The following is a 20,195-nucleotide window of genomic DNA, read 5'->3' on the forward strand; positions in this document are numbered from 1 at the left end:
ATTTACTTGATGAATCACGAGTCTGAATTATTGAAAGGTTCAAGTAATTTCAGTGTGAAGTTGAAAGATCGTCGTGACAAGAGGATAAAAGATCTATGATATGATCATAGAGATGAATATCTGAATCACGAGTTTGGCACAGAATTAAGACATTGTGGAAATTGTTTCACAACTAATACAGCCTGGAACACCATAGTGTGATGGTGTGTCCAAACGTCATAGTTGCACCCTATTGGATATGGTGCATACCATGATGTCTCTTATCGAGTTACCACTATCGTTCATGGGTTAGGCATTAGAGACAACCACATTCACTTTAAATAGGGCACCACATAATTTCGTTGAGACGACACCGTATGAACTATGGTTTGGAGAAACCTAAGTTGCCGTTTCTTGAAAGTTTGGGGCTGCGACGCTTATGTGAAAAGGTTTCAGGTTGATAAGCTCGAACCCAAAGCAGATAAAATGCATCTTCATAGGACACCCAAAAACACTCCTAATTCAGATCCGAAAGCAATAGGGATTGTTTCTTGAATCGGGTCCTTTTTCGAGGAAAGGTATCTCTCGAAAAGTTGAGTGGGAGGATGGTGGAGACTTGATGAGGTTATTGAACCGTCACTTCAACAAGTGTGTAGCAGGGCACAGGAAGTTGTTCCTGTGGCACGTACACCAACTGAAGTGGAAGCTTATGATAGTGATCATGAAACTTCGGATCGAGTCACTACCAAACCTCGTGGGATGACAAGGATGCGTACTACTTCAGAGTGGTACGTAATCCTGTCTTGGAAGTCATGTTGCTAGACAACAATGAACCTACGAGCTATGGAGAAGCGATGGTGGGCCCGGATTCCGATAAATGGCTCAAGGCCATAAAACCCGAGAGAGGATCCATGTATGAAAACAAAGTGTAGACTTTGGAAGAACTACTTGATGGTCGTAAGGCTGTTAGGTACATATGGATTTTGAAAGGAAGATAGACAATGATGGTAAGTGTCACCATTGAGAAAGCTCGACTTGTCGTTAAGATGTTTTTCGACAAGTTCAAGGAGTTGACTACGATGAGACTTTCTCACTCGTAGCGATGCTAAGAGTCTGTTGGAATTATATTAGCAATTACTGCATTATTTATGAAATCTTGCAGATAGGATGTCAAAACATTGTTTCCTCGACGATTCTTGAGGAAAGGTTGTATGTGATACAACCGGAAGGTTTTGTCTATCCTGAAATATGCTAATAAGTATGCAAAGCTCCAGCAATCCTTCTAAGGACTGGAGTGAGCATCTCGGAGTTGGAATGTATGCTTTGATGATGATCAAAGATTTTGGGTGTATACGAAGTTTATGAGAAACTTGTATTTCCAAAGAAGTGAGTGGGAGCACTATAGAATTTTTGATGAGTATATGTTGTTGACATATTAATGATCAGAAATGACGTAGAATTTCTGGAAAGCATATAGGGTTATTTGGAAAGTGTTTTCAATGGAAAACCTGGATTAAGCTACTTGAACATTGAGCATCAAGATCTATAAGGATAGATCAAAACACTTAATAGTACTTTCAAATGAGCACATGCCTTGACGTGATCTTGAAGGTGTTCAAGATGGATTAGTCAAATAAGGAGTTCTTGCCTGAGTTGTAAGGTATGAAGTTAAGAATTAAAGCTCGACCATGGCAGAATAGAGAGAAAGGACGAAGGTCGTCCCCTATGCTTAAGACATAGGCTCTACAGTATGCTATGTTGTGTACCGCACCTGAAGTGTGCCTTGCCATGAGTCAGTCAAGGGGTACAAGAGTGATCCAAGAATGGATCACAGGACAACGGTCAAAGTTATCCTTAGTAACTAGTGGACTAAGGAATTTTCTCAATTATGGAGGTGGTAAAAGAGTTCGTCGTAAAGGGTTACGTCGATGCAAGCTTAACACCTATCCGGATAGCTCTGAGTAGAGATACCGGATATGTATAATGGAGCAACAATTTAGAATAGCTCCAAGTAGAACAGTTATTTGGAATAGCTCCAAATAGAACGTGGTAGCTGCATCTAGGAGATGACATAGAGATTTGTAAAGCACACACGGATCTGAAAGGTTCAGACCCGTTGACTATAACCTCTCTCACAAGCATAACATGATCAAACCCAGAACTCATCGAGTGTTAATCACATGGTAAATGTGAACTAGATTATTGACTCTAGTAAACTCTTTGGGTGTTAGTCACATGGGGATGTGACCTTGAGTGTTAATCACATATCGATGTGAACTAGATTATTGACTCTAGTGCAAGTGGGAGACTGTTGGAAATATGCCCTAGAGGAAATAATAAATTGATTATTATTATATTTCCTTGTTCATGATAATCGTTTATTATCCATGCTAGAATTGTATTGATAGGAAACTCAGATACATGTGTGGATACATAGACAACACCATGTCCCTAGTAAGCCTCTAGTTGACTAGCTCGTTAATCAATAGATGGTTACGGTTTCCTGACCATGGACATTGGATGTCGTTGATAACGAGATCACATCATTAGGAGAATGATGTGATGGACAAGACCCAATCCTAAGCCTAGCACAAGATCATGTAGTTCGTATGCTAAAGCTTTTCTAATGTCAAGTATCATTTCCTTAGACCATGAGATTGTGCAACTCCCGGATACCGTAGGAGTGCTTTGGGTGTGCCAAACGTCACAACGTAACTGGGTGGCTATAAAGGTACACTACGGGTATCTCTGAAAGTGTCTGTTGGGTTGGCACGAATCGAGATTGGGATTTTGTCACTCCGTGTAAACGGAGAGGTATCTCTGGGCCCACTCGGTAGGACATCATCATAATGTGCACAATGTGACCAAGGGGTTGATCACGGGATGATGTGTTACGGAACGAGTAAAGAGACTTGCCGGTAACGAGATTGAACAAGGTATCGGTATACCGACGTGATCTTGACGTGAGCACATGCCTTGACGTGATCTTGAAGGTGTTCAAGATGGATCAGTCAAAGAAGGAGTTCTTGCCTGAGTTGTAAGGTATGAAGTTAAGACTTAAAGCTCGACCATGGCAGAATAGAGAGAAAGGAACGAAGGTCGTCCCCTATGCTTAAGACATAGGCTCTACAGTATGCTATGCTGTGTACCGCACCTGAAGTGTGCTTTACCATGAGTCAGTCAAGGGGTACAAGAGTGATCCAAGAATGGATCACAGGACAGCGGTCAAAGTTATCCTTAGTAACTAGTGGACTAAGGAATTTTCTCAATTATGGAGGTGGTAAAAGAGTTCGTCGTAAAGGGTTACGTCGATGCAAGCTTAACACCTATCCGGATAGCTCTGAGTAGAGATACCGGATACGTATAATGGAGCAACAATTTAGAATAGCTCCAAGTAGAACAGTTATTTGGAATAGCTCCAAATAGAACGTGGAAGCTGCATCTAGGAGATGACATAGAGATTTGTAAAGCACACACGGATCTGAAAGGTTCAGACCCGTTGACTATAACCTCTCTCACAAGCATAACATGATCAAACCCAGAACTCATCGAGTGTTAATCACATGGTAAATGTGAACTAGATTATTGACTCTAGTAAACTCTTTGGGTGTTAGTCACATGGGGATGTGACCTTGAGTGTTAATCACATATCGATGTGAACTAGATTATTGACTCTAGTGCAAGTGGGAGACTGTTGGAAATATGCCCTAGAGGCAATAATAAATTGATTATTATTATATTTCCTTGTTCATGATAATCGTTTATTATCCATGCTAGAATTGTATTGATAGGAAACTCAGATACATGTGTGGATACATAGACAACACCATGTCCCTAGTAAGCCTCTAGTTGACTAGCTCGTTGATCAATAGATGGTTACGGTTTCCTGACCATGGACATTGGATGTCGTTGATAACGGGATCACATCATTAGGAGAATGATGTGATGGACAAGACCCAATCCTAAGCCTAGCACAAGATCATGTAGTTCGTATGCTAAAGCTTTTCTAATGTCAAGTATAATTTCCTTAGACCATGAGATTGTGCAACTCCCGGATACCGTAGGAGTGCTTTGGGTGTGCCAAACGTCACAACGTAACTAGGTGGCTATAAAGGTACACTACGGGTATCTCTGAAAGTGTCTGTTGGGTTGGCACGAATCGAGATTGGGATTTTGTCACTCCGTGTAAACGGAGAGGTATCTCTGGGCCCACTCGGTAGGACATCATCATAATGTGCACAATGTGACCAAGGGGTTGATCACGTGATGATGTGTTACGGAACAAGTAAAGAGACTTGCCGGTAACGAGATTGAACAAGGTATCGGTATACCGGCGATCGAATCTCGGGCAAGTACCATACCGCTAGACAAAGGGAATTGTATATGGGATTGATTGAGTCCTTGACATCGTGGTTCATCCGATGAGATCATCGTGGAACATGTGGGAGCCAACATGGGTATCCAGATCCCGCTGTTGGTTATTGACCGGAGAACGTCTCGGTCATGTCTGCATGTCTCCCGAACCCGTAGGGTCTACACACTTAAGGTTCGATGACGCTAGGGTTATAAAGGAAGTTTGTATGTGGTTACCGAATGTTGTTCGGAGTCCCGGATGAGATCCGGACATCACGAGGAGTTCCGGAATGGTCCGGAGGTAAAGATTTATATATAGGAAGTGCTGTTTCGGCCATCGGGACAAGTTTCGGGGTCATCGGTATTGTACCGGGACCACCGGAAGGGTCCCGGGGGCCCACCGGGTGGGCCACCTGCCCCGGGGGGCCACATGGGCTGTAGGGGGTGCGCCTTGGCCTACATGGGCCAAGGGCACCAGCCCCTAGAGGCCCATGCGCCAAGATATAGGAAAAAGGGGAGAGTCCTAAAGGGGGAAGGCACCTCCGAGGTGCCTTGGGGAGGATGGACTCCTCCCCCCCTCTTAGCCGCACCCCTTCCTTGGAGGAAGGGGCAAGGCTGCGCCTCCCACCTCTCCCCTGCCCCTATATATAGTGGAGGGGAGGAAGGGCATCTATACCCGAGCCCTTGGCGCCTCCCTCCCTCCCGTGACACCTCCTCCTCTCCCGTAGGTGCTTGGCGAAGCCCTGCAGGATTGCCACGCTCCTCCATCATCACCACGCCGTTGTGCTGCTGTTGGATGGAGTCTTCCTCAACCTCTCCCTCTCTCCTTGCTGGATCAAGGCGTGGGAGACATCGTCGAGCTGTACGTGTGTTGAACGCGGAGGTGCCGTCCGTTCGGCACTAGGATCATCGGTGATCTGAATCACGACGAGTACGACTCCATCAACCCCGTTCACTTGAACGCTTCCGCTTAGCGATCTACAAGGGTATGTAGATGCACTCTCCTTCCCCTCGTTGCTAGTCTCTCCATGGATAGATCTTGGTGACACGTAGGAAAATTTTGAATTTCTGCTACGTTCCCCAACACGTACCCCCCAAACATCCAGGAGCACCACGAAAACCTAATTCCACCGCCGCAACCTTATGTACCCGAGAGATCCCATCTTGGGGCCTTTTTTGGAGCTCCGCCGGAGGGGGCATTGATCATGGAGGGCCTCTACATCAACTCCATGGCCTCTCCGGTGATGTGTGAGTAGTTTACTTCAGACCTACAGGTCCATAGTTATTAGCTAGATGGCTTCTTCTCTCTCCTTGGATCTCAATACAAAGTTCTCCTCGATCTTCTTGGAGATCTATTCGATGTAATCTTCTTTTGCGTGTGTTTGTCGAGATCTGATGAATTGTGGGTTTATGATCCAGATTATCTATGAACAATATTTGATTCTCCTCTGAATTCTTTTATGTATGATTGGTTTATCTTTGCAAGTCTCTTTGAATTATCAGTTTGGTTTGGCCTACTAGATTGATCTTTCTTGCAATAGGAGAAGTGCTCAGCTTTGGGTTCAATCTTGAGGTGTCCTTTCCCAGTGACAGCAGGGGCAGCAAGGCACGTATTGTATTGTTGCCATCGAGGATAAAAATATGGGATTTATATCATATTGCATGAGTTTATCCCTCTACATCATGGCATCTTCCTTAAAGCATTACTCTGTTCTTATGAACTTAATACTCTAGATGCATGCTGGATAGCGGTCGATGTCTGGAGTAATAGTAGTAGATGCAGAATCGTTTCGGTCTACTTGTCGTGGACATGATGTCTATATACATGATCATACCTAGATATTCTCATAACTATGCCAAATTCTATTAGTTGCTCGACAATAATTCGTTTACGCACCGTAATACTTATGCTCTTAAGAGAAGCCACTAGTGAAACCTATGGCCCCCGGGTCTATCTTTCATCATATTAATCTTCCAACACTAGTTATTTCCTTTGCCGTTTATTTTACTTTGCATTTTTATTTCTCTTTATCATAAAAATACCAAAAATATTATATTATTATATCTATCATATCTCACTCTCGTAAGTGACCGTGAAGGGCTTGACAACCTCTTTATCGCGTTGGTTGCGAGGTTCTTATTTGTTTGTGTAGGTGTGTGGGACTTGAGCGTGATCTCCTACTGGATCGATACCTTGGTTCTAAAAAACTGAGGGAAATACTTACGCTACTTTGCTGCATGATCCTTTTCTCTTCAAGGAAAAACTAACGCAGTGCTCAAGAGGTAGCCAGAAGGATTTCTGGCGCCGTTGCCGGGGAGATTCACGCCAAGTTAAGTCAAGATTTGACTCCCAACAACGAGTCATTTCAGGTGCCGTTGCCAAGTCAAGACATACCAAGTACCCATCACAAACTCTTATCCCTCGCATTGCATTATTTGCCATTTGCCTCTCGTTTTCCTCTCCCCCACTTCACCCTTGCCGTTTTATTCGCCCTCTCTCTCCGTTCCCCTTCTCTTTCCCTATTTGCCTCTTTTTCCCATTTCTTGTTTGCTTGTGTGTTGGATTGCTTGCTTTTCACGATGGCTTAAGATAATACTAAATTGTGTGACTTTGTCAATACCAACAACAATGATTTTCTTAGCACTCCGATTGCTCTGCTTACCGATGCTGAATCTTGTGAATTTAATGCTGCTTCGTTGAATCTTGTCATGAAAGATCAATTCGCCGGCCTTTCTAGTGAAGATGCCACTACCCATCTAAACAACTTTGTTGATTTGTGTGATATGCAAAAGAAGAAAGATATGGATAATGATATTGTTAAACTTATGCTATTTCCGTTTTTGCTTAGAGATTGTGCTAAAGCTTGGTTTTCGTCTTTGCCTAAAAATAGTATTGGTTCATGGAATAAGTGCAAAGATGCTTTTATATCTAAGTATCTTCCTCCCGCTAAGATCATCTCTCTTAGAAACGATATTATGAATTTTTAGCAACTTGATCATGAACATGTTGCACAATCTTGGGAAATGATGAAATTAATGATACGTAATTGCCCTACACATGGTTTGAATCTTTGGATGATTACACAAAACTTTTATGCCGGATTGAATTTTGCTTCTAGAAATCTTTTAGATTCGGCCGCGGGAGGCACTTTTATGAAAATCACTTTAGGAGAAGCTACGAAACTCCTAGATAATTTATGGTTAATTATTCTCAATGGCACACCGAAAGATCTACTAATAAAAAAGTGCATGCAATTGAAGAGATTAATGTTTTAAGTGGAAAGATGGATAAACTTATGAAATTGTTTGCTAATAAGAGTACTCCTACTGATCCTAATGATATGCCTTTGTCTACTTTGATTGAGAATAATAATGAATCTATGGATGTAAATTTTGTTGGTAGGAACGATTTTGTTAACAAAGCGTATAGAGGTAATTTTAATTCTAGGCCGTTTCCTAGTAATTTCTCTAATAATTATGGTAATTTCTACAACAATTCTTATGTAAATTATAAGAAGATGCCCTCTGCTTTTGAATCTAGTATTAAAGTATTTATTACTTCGCAAAAGAGTTTCAATACTTTGATTGAAGAAAAATTGCTTAAGATTGATGAGTTGGCTAGGAACGTTGATAGGATTTCTCTTGATGTTGATTCTTTGAAACTTAGATATATTCCACCTAAGCATGATATCAATGAGTCTCTCAAAACCATGAGAATTTCCATTGATGAGTGCAAAGAAAGAACCGCTAGGATGCGTGCCAAGAAAAATTGCTTTGTAAAAGTGTGTTCTTCTAGTTTTAATGATAATAAAGATGAAGATCTAAAAGTTATTGATGTGTATCCTATTAAATCTTTGTTTTGTAATATAAATCTTGATAATGATGGGACTGAAGATGAGCCACCTTTACCTAGAAGGCGTTTCAAAAATTCCGAGTTTTTAGATCTTGATGCAAAAATTGTTAAAAGTGGGATTGAAGAGGTTAAAACTTTAAATATCAATGAACCCACTATTTTAGATTTCAAGGAATTTAATTATGATAATTTATCTTTGATAGATTGTAGTTCCTTATTGCAATCCGTGCTAAATTCTCCTCAAGCTTATAGTCAAAATAAAGCTTTTACTAAACATATCGTTGATGCTTTGATGCAATCTTATGAAGAAAAACTTGAGTTGAAAGTTTCTATCCCTAGAAAACTTTATGATGAGTGAAAACCTACAATAAAAATTAAAATTAAAGATCATGAGTGCTATACTTTGTGTGATTTGGGTGCTAGTGTTTCCATGATTTCAAAAACTTTGTGTGATTTGCTAGGTTTCCGTGATTTTGATGATTGTTCTTTAAACTTGCACCTTGCGGATTTCACTATTAAGAAACCTATGGGAAGAATTAATAATGTTATTATTGTTGCAAATAGGAACTATGTGCCCGTAGATTTCATTGTTCTTGATATAGATTACAATCCTTCATGTCCTATTATTCTTGGTAGACCTTTTCTTAGAACGATTTGTGCAATTATTGATATGAAAAAAGGGAATATTAAATTTCAATTTCCATTAAGGAAAGACATGAAACACTTCCCTAGAAATAAAATAAAATTACCATATGAATCTATTATGAGAGCCACTTATGGATTGCCCACCAAAGATGGCAATACCTAGATCTATCCTTGCTTTTATGCCTAGCTAGGGGCGTTAAACGATAGCGCTTGTTGGAAGGCCACCCAATTTTAGTTTTATTCCTTGATTTTTGCTCCTGTTTAGTAATAAATAATTTATCTAGCCTCTGTTTTGGTTGTGTTTTTTGTGTTTAATTAGTGTTTGTGCCAAGTAGAACCGTTGGAAAGACTTGGGAAAAGTCTTTTTGATCTTGCTGTGAAAAACAGAAACTTTATCGCTCACGAGAATTGCTTCCATTTTTATTTGGAATGTGCTATTTAATTAATTCTTTTTGAAGATGATTAATAGATAAATTCCTCACGCCCAGCAATTTATTTTAGATTTTTTAGGGTTTCAGAAGCTGCGTTAGCTACAGATTACTACAGACTGTTCTATTTTTAACAGATTCTGTTTTTCGTGTATTGTTTGCTTATTTTGATGAATTTATGGCTATTAAAAGAGTCTATAAACCATAGATAAGTTGGAATACAGTAGGTTTAACACCAATCTCTACTTCTAATGAAGCAGTTGGTAGTCTCCGCCGGTCAATTTTCGTCCCACCAGAGACGGTTAATTTTCGTCCTGGATTCCACCTTCCGCTACCCAGCAATTCACCCCTTCCTCCCTTGTAAAACACTACGGTTTATCGACAGAAAATCGTTCTAGAAAAAATCTACGACGGTAACCTATGAAAATTAGCCAGAGCCTCGCACCCGAATCCTCGTGCCCTCGATGCCGCACGAGTCGCGTACCTGCTCCCTCCCTCAATCCCAAGCTCCGCCGCCGCACCCCAATTCTCGATCTGAATCTTCATCTCACGCCGACGCGATGTCTCCCGATGATCACCAGATTTTGTTTCGCAGCTAGGTTTCCCCCTCCCGGCGTGCTCCCGCATGTTGTCCCTCGCCGCCCAACCCGCCCTCACGCACCACCTCCATTGGATCCGTCGCCTTGCTGCTGCGGGCGTGGATCAAGAGCAAGGAAGCCGGGAGGGAGCGATGGCCACTGGCCGCCTCACATCGAGGTTGAAGGCCATGACCGCTTTGTCACTGTCGTCATGCGCTCCGCGCTGGGAGTCGCCGCCTCTTTGGCCGATGTGGCGCCAGGGTCGACTCGGGCTGGAGCTTCCTGTGCGGCGAGAAGCCATATGTCTAATGCCCTGATCTCGCGCCGGAGCGTGCGCAATCGTCCTCGCGCGTGGAGGCGCAGATGCGGCCGTCGCCTCCAGGTTGTTGGTATGGATTTTCGATCCATTAATTGTGGATGTCAACGCCATCTCCATGTTCTTCTTTCTTTCTATGTTCGCCCTTTTCTATTCTGATTTTTATATCTTGCCAACTTGATTACTTGATCGAAAACTTATTACCAATTTCAAGTTCCTACCTGGGAGTATTATCAGTCTGTTGTATTCGGCAAGGTAGCCTTTGTGGTCACATACCGATTCTGGCATGAGAGTGATGGTGTCGTTCATGCCCGAGTATGCTGGTGTCTCTCGGCATCCTGGAGTCCGGCACCGCCCTTTCCAGCTTGGTCACCGTTGGCATGCATGACGCGCTCCTCGCTTATGGTGTGCATGTTCATGGACTTTTGGATGTACAGGGTGGGCTATGATCATCGCATCGACGCAATCGCTGGAGTCCACCATAACCACACTGCATGCATGCCAATGGCGTCGGAGCAGGCTCCATCAGCTTTGACTGTAGCGGTCGGTCTAGATGGTCTCAGGGAGCATCACCGGCTGGGCCAACATCCTCTATCGGTCGCGACATGTGTCACACTAGGGCTAGCACAACAATGGTTGGTACTCGCCCCTTTGTGTCTGGAGGATCCCAAAATACCTCTGGATATTGTGCTTTTGTAGAGAAGCCACGATAATGCCAATCTCGGCGTTGGGATCCAGAAATATCTTTGAATGTATGGTACTTAATTACTATTCCACTGATAAGTTCATAACTACCAACTGAAAAACATACTCGCATGATCAGATTTGTGGACAACCGTTTTTATTGTTGTTTGTTTGTTGTTCAGGGATTTGCAAAAGGCCACGACCACAATAGTGCAAGGATCTGCTGAAGCAGTGGTTGTAAAGGCTCCGCGTGAGTGATTCCGTGCAAGGGGAATGAGAGTTCTAGAAAGAGGTAAGGTGATATTTGGTTACTCCATATGATTAGTTGATTCATGGATCCTTAGATGCATTTGATCATGATAAATTAATCTATATTCATCAGGAAAACATCTACATGTGCGATGGCATACTAATTCACCCATATGTGACCAGATTTAGTATTATAAATGTCTAACTTTAAATAGACCATCACAATTTTCACAGGAACAAACTCAATGACCTTTTTTTCCTGGAATAAAAGGAACATAATCTCCCATATTCAATAACCAAACTAGAGAGTATATAGAGAACTTAGTTACTGTATTGCTTAGGCATAGCCAATCTGGAGCAGTGCTAGACACACGGGGAGAGTTTTACGGGATTAACGGGATAGCTTGGTTGGGATCTTTTGGTTGGACAAAAAATAAGGGTGTGAGGGACCCACCCCCACTGAAAATAGGTGGGGGGTGGGGTAGTTAGGACGGCAATCCGTCAAAGGACCATAAAAACCCCGTGTGTTTGCTTTTTTCCTGGGTGAAAGCACTGGAGGTTTTGTTCGTGCATGAACCTTTATTTATTTTTCCTCTTATATATTTTCTATCTTGTATGTCTCAAGTAAATACAATTTGAAGCTTCAGTGCATGATAGGAATGTAGTTATGATATACTCCCTCCAACCCAAAATAAGTTATTTTGGGACGGATGGAGTGTATCTTAACTGAATATTGTATCTCATCAACTGAAAAATGTAGCAATCAGTCACACATCGAATATTCAATTTACATCTTTCTGGTACAAAGACATCAATTATCTTCTATTTGCATCCATGTGCGTAGACAGTCTCATGAAGATGGCCGTGTTACTTTTAGGTGGAAGATAATCTGTTCAATCTTTTCAAAGGTACATTGGTGAAATGCAGCAACCAGATAAACGAAATGCATTACTCCATCACCACACTGATGCTCCATCTCCCTCTGATGGCAAGTGCGACCCTGATGAAGCTGCTCCCCTACATCAAGGACTACCCCAACAGTGCGGCCTTGATGGCACAACTCCCATACACCAAGGACTAGCCCCATGGTGCGGCCACGACATCACTGCTCCCCTACACTGCCGACTACAACCTGAGATCTTAGAACAGGTGCAGAACTTACACAAATTCCATCTCCCTCATTTTTGATCAATTACATCTATATTCTTGCTTGCAAGGTCATGTGGATTGTTTTTATTATTATGGCCAGTCGTGAGATTGATTGTTTTGGATGCAGGTTTGCAGGTTCATTGGAATGCACAGTAAGAATTACAGTAAGAAGTTCAACTACGAGCCCAGACATGAGGTATTTTAACCGCCAACAGAGGGTGTGTTGCGCTAAAAAATAGTAATCTTCGCTCCAAATTCTTAGGTCACTGGCCCAGGTTAGTGCCCATTGTCATTGTGCATCTCTGTTAACTATTTTAGAACTAGCACAAATCTGAGTAGGGCTGGAACAAAATGAACACCCAGGGTTCGAGTACCTCTACTATGATATAATTATCTTCCAAACAGGTGTCATTTCCTTATCAAGATGGTTCTCGTGATTTAGGAAAACTAACAACACCTCAATGGTCTTTGCACTAGATTGATGCACGAGAGCTTCTAGATGTTCTTCTCGATCTTGAATATTCATTTTCTCCAACTATGCAAGATTTGCTTGTGTATAAGTTTGATAAGGCCAGGGGCAAGAACAAAGTGGTTGATTCATTGAGTAAGTTCATCCCTCAGTTAGTTTAACTTGGCTGCTTGTGTCCCATAAGGTTGTGCAACCTTTTGCAGCATCTAATCTACTAACACATGGTTAGATTGAATTTGTGTAGTTTCTCATTGTATTCATGCTTTGTAGTTACCGTCTCAAATTTATTTAATTGCTTCAGTTAATTCCATTGGTCAATATGTACTCTTTACTTTATTTGGTTACAAATATAAACCTGCATTACTCATGCCCTTGATATATAATATCATTCGTTCAGGGTGGTTGAATCCACTATATGGAGTTCTTTAAATTCGCATGTTGTGTTAGTGCATTGTAATTTGTTTGGTACATACGCTGCAATCAATTAGCAGCCACAAGCTTTCCTTTTTCTTTAGCACTATTGTTTCAACTGCAATTGATGCTTTCATTACAGTTAGTTTTATTTTTCCAGATGAAGTATGCGTTATGTACAGTCCTCCAGAATTCAGAAATTGATCTATAATTCTGTGAAGAGAAGGTTTTCAAACCCAAAGGAGCATTGGCAACCTTAGGGACTTGGGCGCCAGCGTGTAGTCCCTGCAGAAGTTGCTCACCCGGAAGGTGGTCTTCTCCAAGGCCTCCTTAGCCTTTGAACAAGACCGCTCCATCAAGGTATCTACACACGTTTCCAATTACCAAACATATCTTTTCTCTTGGGCCACAGGACAATATCTTCGTCTTAATTATTTGAATCCATTATTAAATCTTATTCTTTGGTCGAGTTGAATCTATGAGTCTCCCATGGAGCAATGTCGTCTTTGTTAGGCTGCAATTATATGCCTGGGGGTGGTCAAACTGAAAAGTTCAGGGGAGATTCAGATTACATGTGGTAGTGCTGAACATTGTTGTGGCGTTCATCGAATGTGGTAGTGCGTATAAGGTTGTAGCCTCGGGTTAAACTAAAAATATATCTGCAATTTGCTTTTACAGTGTCTAAGAGTTAATGATGTCTAGAATTGCTGCAAATTAATTAATTATTATGGTACCATGTAGTGGTACACTGATTATCTGCCGTTAAGTAATTAATTGAACATTATTTTTGTGTTCATCGATTGTGGCAGTGCCTAGGCTGTTATATCTTCAGTTTAAACGAAAAACCATCTAAAATTTGGATTTACATTGTCTAACTGCGAATGGCGGCTAGCTTCGGTTGAAGCTGAAATACCAAAGATCACACTAGAGTGAAAAAACACCCCCGCGTCGCCCTCCTCTGGCGACTCGAGGGGCGACTCCACCCGCGCGCCGCCGGGACTTCCCCTCTCCCCGCTCGTCTCGCGTCCTGGTGCTGCAGGATCGAGCTCGTCCCGCGCCCGACACGGCTAGACGGAGCTCCTCTCGCGCACGGTGCAACAGGAGTGACCTTTGGATCGGGCGGTTGCGGCGATCCGGTGTCGTTCCTTTGGGGTGCGACGTGTCTCAGGTGAGGTGGTGTCGAGGTCTTGGATGCTGGGGCGGCGGCCCTGGTGGTGGTAGCGCAGTGCTTGTGGGCAGAGCCCGTGCCTTGGTGCTGCCCAGTCACCATGGTCGTGTGGGCGGCGTGGTGTCCGGGGTGTGGCTTCGGTGGCGATGAGTGTTGGCCAAGGTGAAAACCTTTTCTATCTTCGGACGGACCAGCGGCGGCGAAGATCGTTCCCTTCTTGAAGGCGTCGTCGCGGCTCTCATTGTCTGTCATGCGGTTCCGGGGGAAACTCTGATCTTTGGATCGGGCGGTGGCGGCGATTCGGTTCGTTCCCGTCCTGAAGGCGCCGCCTTGGAGCACATGGTTCGCCATATGTAGCTTCATCTCTGCGTGGGTAGTGCTAGGGGTGGTGTTGCTGCGCTCAGCACCTATGTATCCTACCCTGGGTGTGTGCGTGTGTTGCGGTGGCGGGGCGTGTGTTTGTACTGGGTGCTTGTTGATTGATGCTTTATATATAAAGCGGGGCGAAAGCCTTTTTCGGTAAGATCACACTAAAATCCTTTTTTTAAAGCTCTCATGGCTGAGTTGAATTTCTTCTTGGTTGGTTTAGTAGACGGAAAGTTAGCCTCGTCTCCAAATTCTGAAATACGGAGTATAATTTTTGTTTACTAAAAAGATTAATTGACTTTTAACAGCTGGGGTGATGTGATCTGTTTTTCAACCATGTTAACGTATACTTTTGGAATGGAAAATCAATCTATATCTATTTGTTTAAACAGAGAGAGGACCTGTTTTTCAACCGCATTAATGTATACTTTCGGAACAAAAATGACATTATATCTATTTTTAAGCTTTTCCAAAATTGGAAGCTGGAAGATGTATACTTTTGGCTGCACGGTGATTTTTTTCTGCCTATCCGTCCATTCTACTGAACCTGATCATCTCTGATTAGTGTTGTTCCTACTTCTTGCAGGGTAAACCATTGAGTGGCAATGATACATGTGTGTCCATTGCAACTTAGAGGTACGACATAGTGATTAGCAGCATGAGGTGCTGAGCACATCGCGTGTGTGTCTGTATGTGTGCGCTGATATGTGGTTCATGAGGAACAAACTGATTAAGCATGCTCCAAAGCTACGAGCGACTGAACTAGGTATCTTTTCTATTTTCATGGTGAAGCCTGGTTTTAACTGCTAAAGAATAGCAGGAGATGGAATCATTGAAATACAATCAATTCTTAAGTAAATGAACTGAGACTTGATGGTTGTGTGTTATTGGTACAATATGTATTTTGGGCCTGAATGAAGCAAATCGAGAATTCCTGGTTACTTATTATTAGTATAGTATACCTTTTTTGGGCCTGAATTCTGAACCTTGCTGATTTTTTTTAGTAGTGTGTTATCAGTGTAGTATGCATTTTTGGCCTGAATCCTTAACCTTATCTAGGTATTGATTTTCTGCAATCAGTGAAGCACTCATGGTCATGCGTATTTGTTAGTCTACATTACTTATAGATTTAGTTGTTTTGATATGTATCCATTCGTCGGTTAGTTAACTGAAATTTGTTGGCAGTGGTTCTTTATGTTCTTTAACTGTTATACAGAAGCAGCGGACTGAAACATTTAAAAGCAATCAGCTCTTTATGAATTAACTAAAGACTTGATGGTTGCGTTATTATTATAGTATATACATTTTTGGGCCTGAATTACAAATCTGATTCAAATATCCTTGTTTTGTGTTATTATTATGGTAATGTTATCGAGCTTTGTTAATGTTTTTTTTCTTTCCTTCCTGAACTTTCGATACTCTCTGCAGTGATGAACTGTTTTTGCATGTCAGTTAAGTACCAGGGCAACCACAGATGATGTTCCTTCCATTCATTGAGTTGCCTTACTGTTATGTCGTCCAACTTTTTGTTAATATACACACTCGACAACTTACTGTTATAACGTCCAACTTTTTGTTAATATACACACTTGATTCTGGAACCCATGAACTCTTTGTCTCTCCGAGGACATGTTTCACATCTACTCCTGTTTGTAAAAAAACATTATAGTCTATTATGTGTTATATAGTCAAAAAATACATAATTGGTTCTCTTCTATGTGCTTTCCTTAATGAATACACTTGGTTCACAAAAGCCTTAGCATAATTTGTTGAACAAGTTTTGCCTAATTTTATTTCTTGCATCTCCTGTGGTAAGTTTTATTTCTTGGTACTTGTAAAATTGTTCAGATTACTTAGCTTCGTTCAACTGCTGTGTTGACTAAATCTACTGTGCCTATAAACATACGTGCTTGCCCGTGACCATGTCGGCTATGTTGTTATTCTTTCTTGAATTGGTAGGTTGAAACCAAGAGGGCATTGTAAACTTTGATGACACTTTGTGGGAAACCAATTACTTCATGGCCAGAGGTGATTTTGGAATGGAGATTTCAGTTGAGAAGATATTCCTTGCACAGAAAATGATGATCTACAAGTGCAACCTTGCTGGTGAGCCTGTTGTCACAGCGATTGTAGGCACCATCCATTCCAATTGTCCATTGGTTTAACTGCAGTTTTTTATGTACAACTTATACGCCGGACAGATTTTTTTTACTTGCCCTGATGAAGTTGTAGACTATACACATAAGTTGCTGATTTTGCATGCTATACTTGTGTAAATGTTGTTCCACCTTCCCACTTTGTAATTTCATGGCCATTTCAGATGATCTAGACATTTAATGTATGGAATTTACATTGGCACTAAATAAGGAATATTGAAAGATAGTATGCCACAATATCTGTTATGAGGTAAAAAATAATAATTTTCTCACTTTAATATTTTAGTCATGACTTGTATTTTTATTTACTAACCTCTCTTCATAATTATTTTTGAATTATATTTAGCTTTTCAGAAAGTTGTAAAGAATAGTTCTATTTTTTGTGGGTAGTCAATCAAATTATGGTTCTTGGTTGAAGCCCTCTTGATGAACGACACCCCATGCAGTAGCGACAATGACCACATGGAAGAGATTAAGAACATCAGCAACATCTTGCGGTGTTCCTCCTCATCGTTGTTGTCACCACCGAATAATGACGACCAGCTCATTAGACCGCTACTAGAGCATTGGAGCCTTCTTGAGAAGGCAACACACCTGAGATCGGGAGAGAGTGAGCGAGAGAGAGAGGGGGAGAGATCAAGGGAGCGAGGGAAGGGGGAATTGGGAGAGAGATCTTGCACACATTGGTAGGAAAAACATGTTCTGAAATATAAATGAGATTTGATGGTAAGTCATCATTGTGTTTGTTCCCTATTTGTCAGATACCATAACCTTAATGTCGGATGTGTTGTAGAATTATTTTTTTGATAAATATATTTTAAACCATTGATATTTTAGTATGATTGTAAATTTGTCCATCCACGTATCACCTCAAGGAACATTTTTAGTTGATGGATGGAACAAAGAAAAAAAGAAGTCGCCAATGCAGCCCGTTGCAACGCACGGGCGTTCTACTAGTATAAATAAAGAATGAGTTCATTACAGTACTGTCGTGTCAAAACCGGCGGATCTCGGGTAGGGGGTCCTGAACTGTGCGCCTAGGCGGATGGTAACAGGTAAAACCCTACGTGCTGCTTGATTAATATTGATGATATGGGTAGTAGATCTACCACGAGATCAGAGAGGCTAAACCATAGAAGTTAGCCTATGGTATGATTGTTGTTCGTCCTACGGACTAAAACCTTCCGGTTTATATAGACACTAGAGAGGGCTAGGGTTACACAGAGTCGGTTATAATGGTAGGAGATCTGCATATCCGTATCGCCAACTTGCCTTCCACGCCAAGGAAAGTCCCTTCTGGACACGGGACGAAGTCTTCGATCTTGTATCTTCATAGTCCAGGAGTCCGGCCGAAGGTATAGTCCGGCTATCCGAACACCCCCTAATCCAGGACTCCCTCGGTAGCCCCCGAACCAGGCTTCAATGACGACGAGTCCGGCGCGCAGATTGTCTTCGGCATTGCAAGGCGGGTTCTTCAAATTCCGTGTACCTATTGAAAATGTCCGGTTTCTTGTAGCGCTCCTTGGCTTCTACGCCCAATAATGGCCGTTTTCCACGTGTCAAACGAATATGAAAAGTTAGAGTGTTTTTTTATATTTAGACCCCTAGGCGCGTGAATGAGCCGCTTATTTAAGGGGACGAGGATTTAGATCCAAACCACACCTTCTTCCCTCCGCGAGTATTCATCAGAGCGTATCCGACAGAGGTCCATTCTATCATGGCCGGCCGCCACAGCTCCTCCTCTCGCCCTTCCAGCCCTCAGCCTGGAGATTGGAAGAGGTGCTCCATCCCGCACAGCGAGCTAGCGACGCTCCAGACCAAGGGATTTCTCCCCCCGGCCTATATGGTCCCGGTTCGAGCCGGACTTGCCACCTATAATGGTGGAGAGCAAGCGGAGAGCGCCCCCAATCCCTCCAAAGGAGAGCGGGTATGCCTTGTCCCTTACTTAATAAGAGGGCTCGGATTTCCGATTCATCCGTTTCTCCGGGGGCTCTTGGAGTTCTATGGCCTCCAGCTGCACAACCTCACGCCTGCCTCCATATTGCATATCGCGGGTTTCGTAGCCCTTTGCGAGCTGTTTTTGGGCTGCGAGGCTCATTTCGCACTGTGGAAAAGGCTATTCTGCCTTGTGCCCCGTTCTAAGAAGGGGTCAATATATCAAGTGGGCGGAGCCGAAGTGTGGCGCTTCGCCGGGACCGGATATCTATCCGGAACCCCAAAGAAGGCGTCCGAAGACTGGCCTTCGGAATGGTTTTATATAGAGGACGTCCCGCTGCCGGGTCCTGTCCGGATCGGCCTTCCTGAGTTCGACAGTGCTCCCCTAAAGAAGCGCCTCAGCTGGCGTCCACGGAGCCCTCAGAGGGAAATGACGTTCTTTACCTGATGGGCCGGATAAGATTGTTAGCTCATTCCGGACTTACCATGATCGGGGTCATGGCCGCATGCATCATGCGAGGGGTGCAGCCGCTTCAGTATAGAGGCCGCCCCATGTGGGACTTCAACGGGGAGGACGACGCCACCCGCCACGGCCGTAAGGGGCTGGATTCGGCTGCCGCTCTAATAAAGATCTTGTCCACTTTGTACACGGAAGAAGAGGAGAAATTTCTCCGCGTCAACCCTCAGGGTGGATTTTCTATGTACAATCCCCCAAGTTGGGTAAGTGGACACTTTTACTTGCCCATCCGTTTTATATTCCTATTGTTAAATATTCAGTCTAACGACTTCAATGCAGGAACTGCGCCGGGTTGTTAAAGAAATAAACAGCCCTCCTCCACAACCCGAGGATCCGGGACGGTTCCTCGACCCGGCCTCTCAAGAGGATCCGGACTTGTCTGTGGAGCTGATTGATGGGGTGTTTCATCAATTGAGCAAAGACAACGCCTTGGTGGCCATTACGGCCGATTACCCAGGGCTACTCCCAGCCTCACAGGTAACTGAGACTGAAGTCCCAGCACTTTGAAAAGAGACCTATCCTCGCGTGTTTTCGATTGCCGTATGACAACCGTGTTTTGCAGGGGAGGTCCTTGAGACGGGAGGCCGAGCCTGCGGCGACTAGCCAACGAGGGGCGGCAAGGCCCCGCGGGCTGAAAAGAAGTGCGGTCTGGACTGAGACGCCGGCGCAAAGGTATAGCGTGCCATCTTATTCCCAGGTGTTATTCCTTCAAGGCATACTAACGCTCGTGCTCTCTTCAGGACGAAGAGACCTCGCCGGACTATATCCGGAGAGGTTGCCAATCGCGCCTCCACCAGCCAGGCTCCAAAGCCTGGTCTGGACGCGGAGGCGAACACGAGGCGCGCACCAGACGCTCCTCCGACAGAGGATGCGGACATGCTATTTGCCACCAATTCCGAGGTGGAGAGTGCCATGAACCACATCCGTCACCGGACAGTT

The 20,195-nt window shown here is 43.2% G+C and overlaps 1 protein-coding gene across 14 annotated transcripts; it reads left to right on the forward strand.

The window, feature by feature from the left end:
* Positions 1-9,675: 9,675 nt before the first annotated feature.
* Positions 9,676-17,036, forward strand: LOC119300862. 14 transcript variants are annotated; one of them, XM_037577752.1, is made up of 8 exons: positions 9,676-10,225; positions 10,367-10,904; positions 11,019-11,128; positions 11,963-12,234; positions 12,362-12,838; positions 13,275-13,474; positions 15,235-15,414; positions 16,608-17,036. In XM_037577752.1, exons 1-2 carry the CDS (start codon positions 9,679-9,681, stop codon positions 10,849-10,851), a joined length of 1,032 nt encoding a protein of 343 aa, XP_037433649.1. In that variant the 5' UTR covers positions 9,676-9,678; the 3' UTR covers positions 10,852-10,904; positions 11,019-11,128; positions 11,963-12,234; positions 12,362-12,838; positions 13,275-13,474; positions 15,235-15,414; positions 16,608-17,036. The 14 variants fall into 14 exon arrangements, 9 of the variants coding, with proteins under 9 accessions (XP_037433649.1, XP_037433650.1, XP_037433654.1 ...); XM_037577753.1 differs by having other exon boundaries at positions 12,362-12,509; positions 12,712-12,838; positions 15,235-17,036; XM_037577757.1 differs by having other exon boundaries at positions 11,963-11,993; positions 12,079-12,234; positions 15,235-17,036.
* The last annotated feature ends 3,159 nt before the right edge of the window (positions 17,037-20,195 follow it).

This window comes from Triticum dicoccoides, chromosome 5A (genome assembly GCF_002162155.2).
Source record: "Triticum dicoccoides isolate Atlit2015 ecotype Zavitan chromosome 5A, WEW_v2.0, whole genome shotgun sequence".
Taxonomy (NCBI): domain Eukaryota; kingdom Viridiplantae; phylum Streptophyta; class Magnoliopsida; order Poales; family Poaceae; genus Triticum; species Triticum dicoccoides.

Bases quoted from the DNA above. Each gene is read 5' to 3' on its own strand.
- LOC119300862 (XM_037577751.1), top strand. From the start codon at position 9,679: ATGAAAATTAGCCAGAGCCTCGCACCCGAATCCTCGTGCCCTCGATGC. The intron at 10,226-10,366 runs GTATGGATTTTC...ACCAATTTCAAG, and splicing joins CCGTCGCCTCCAGGTTGTTG to TTCCTACCTGGGAGTATTAT.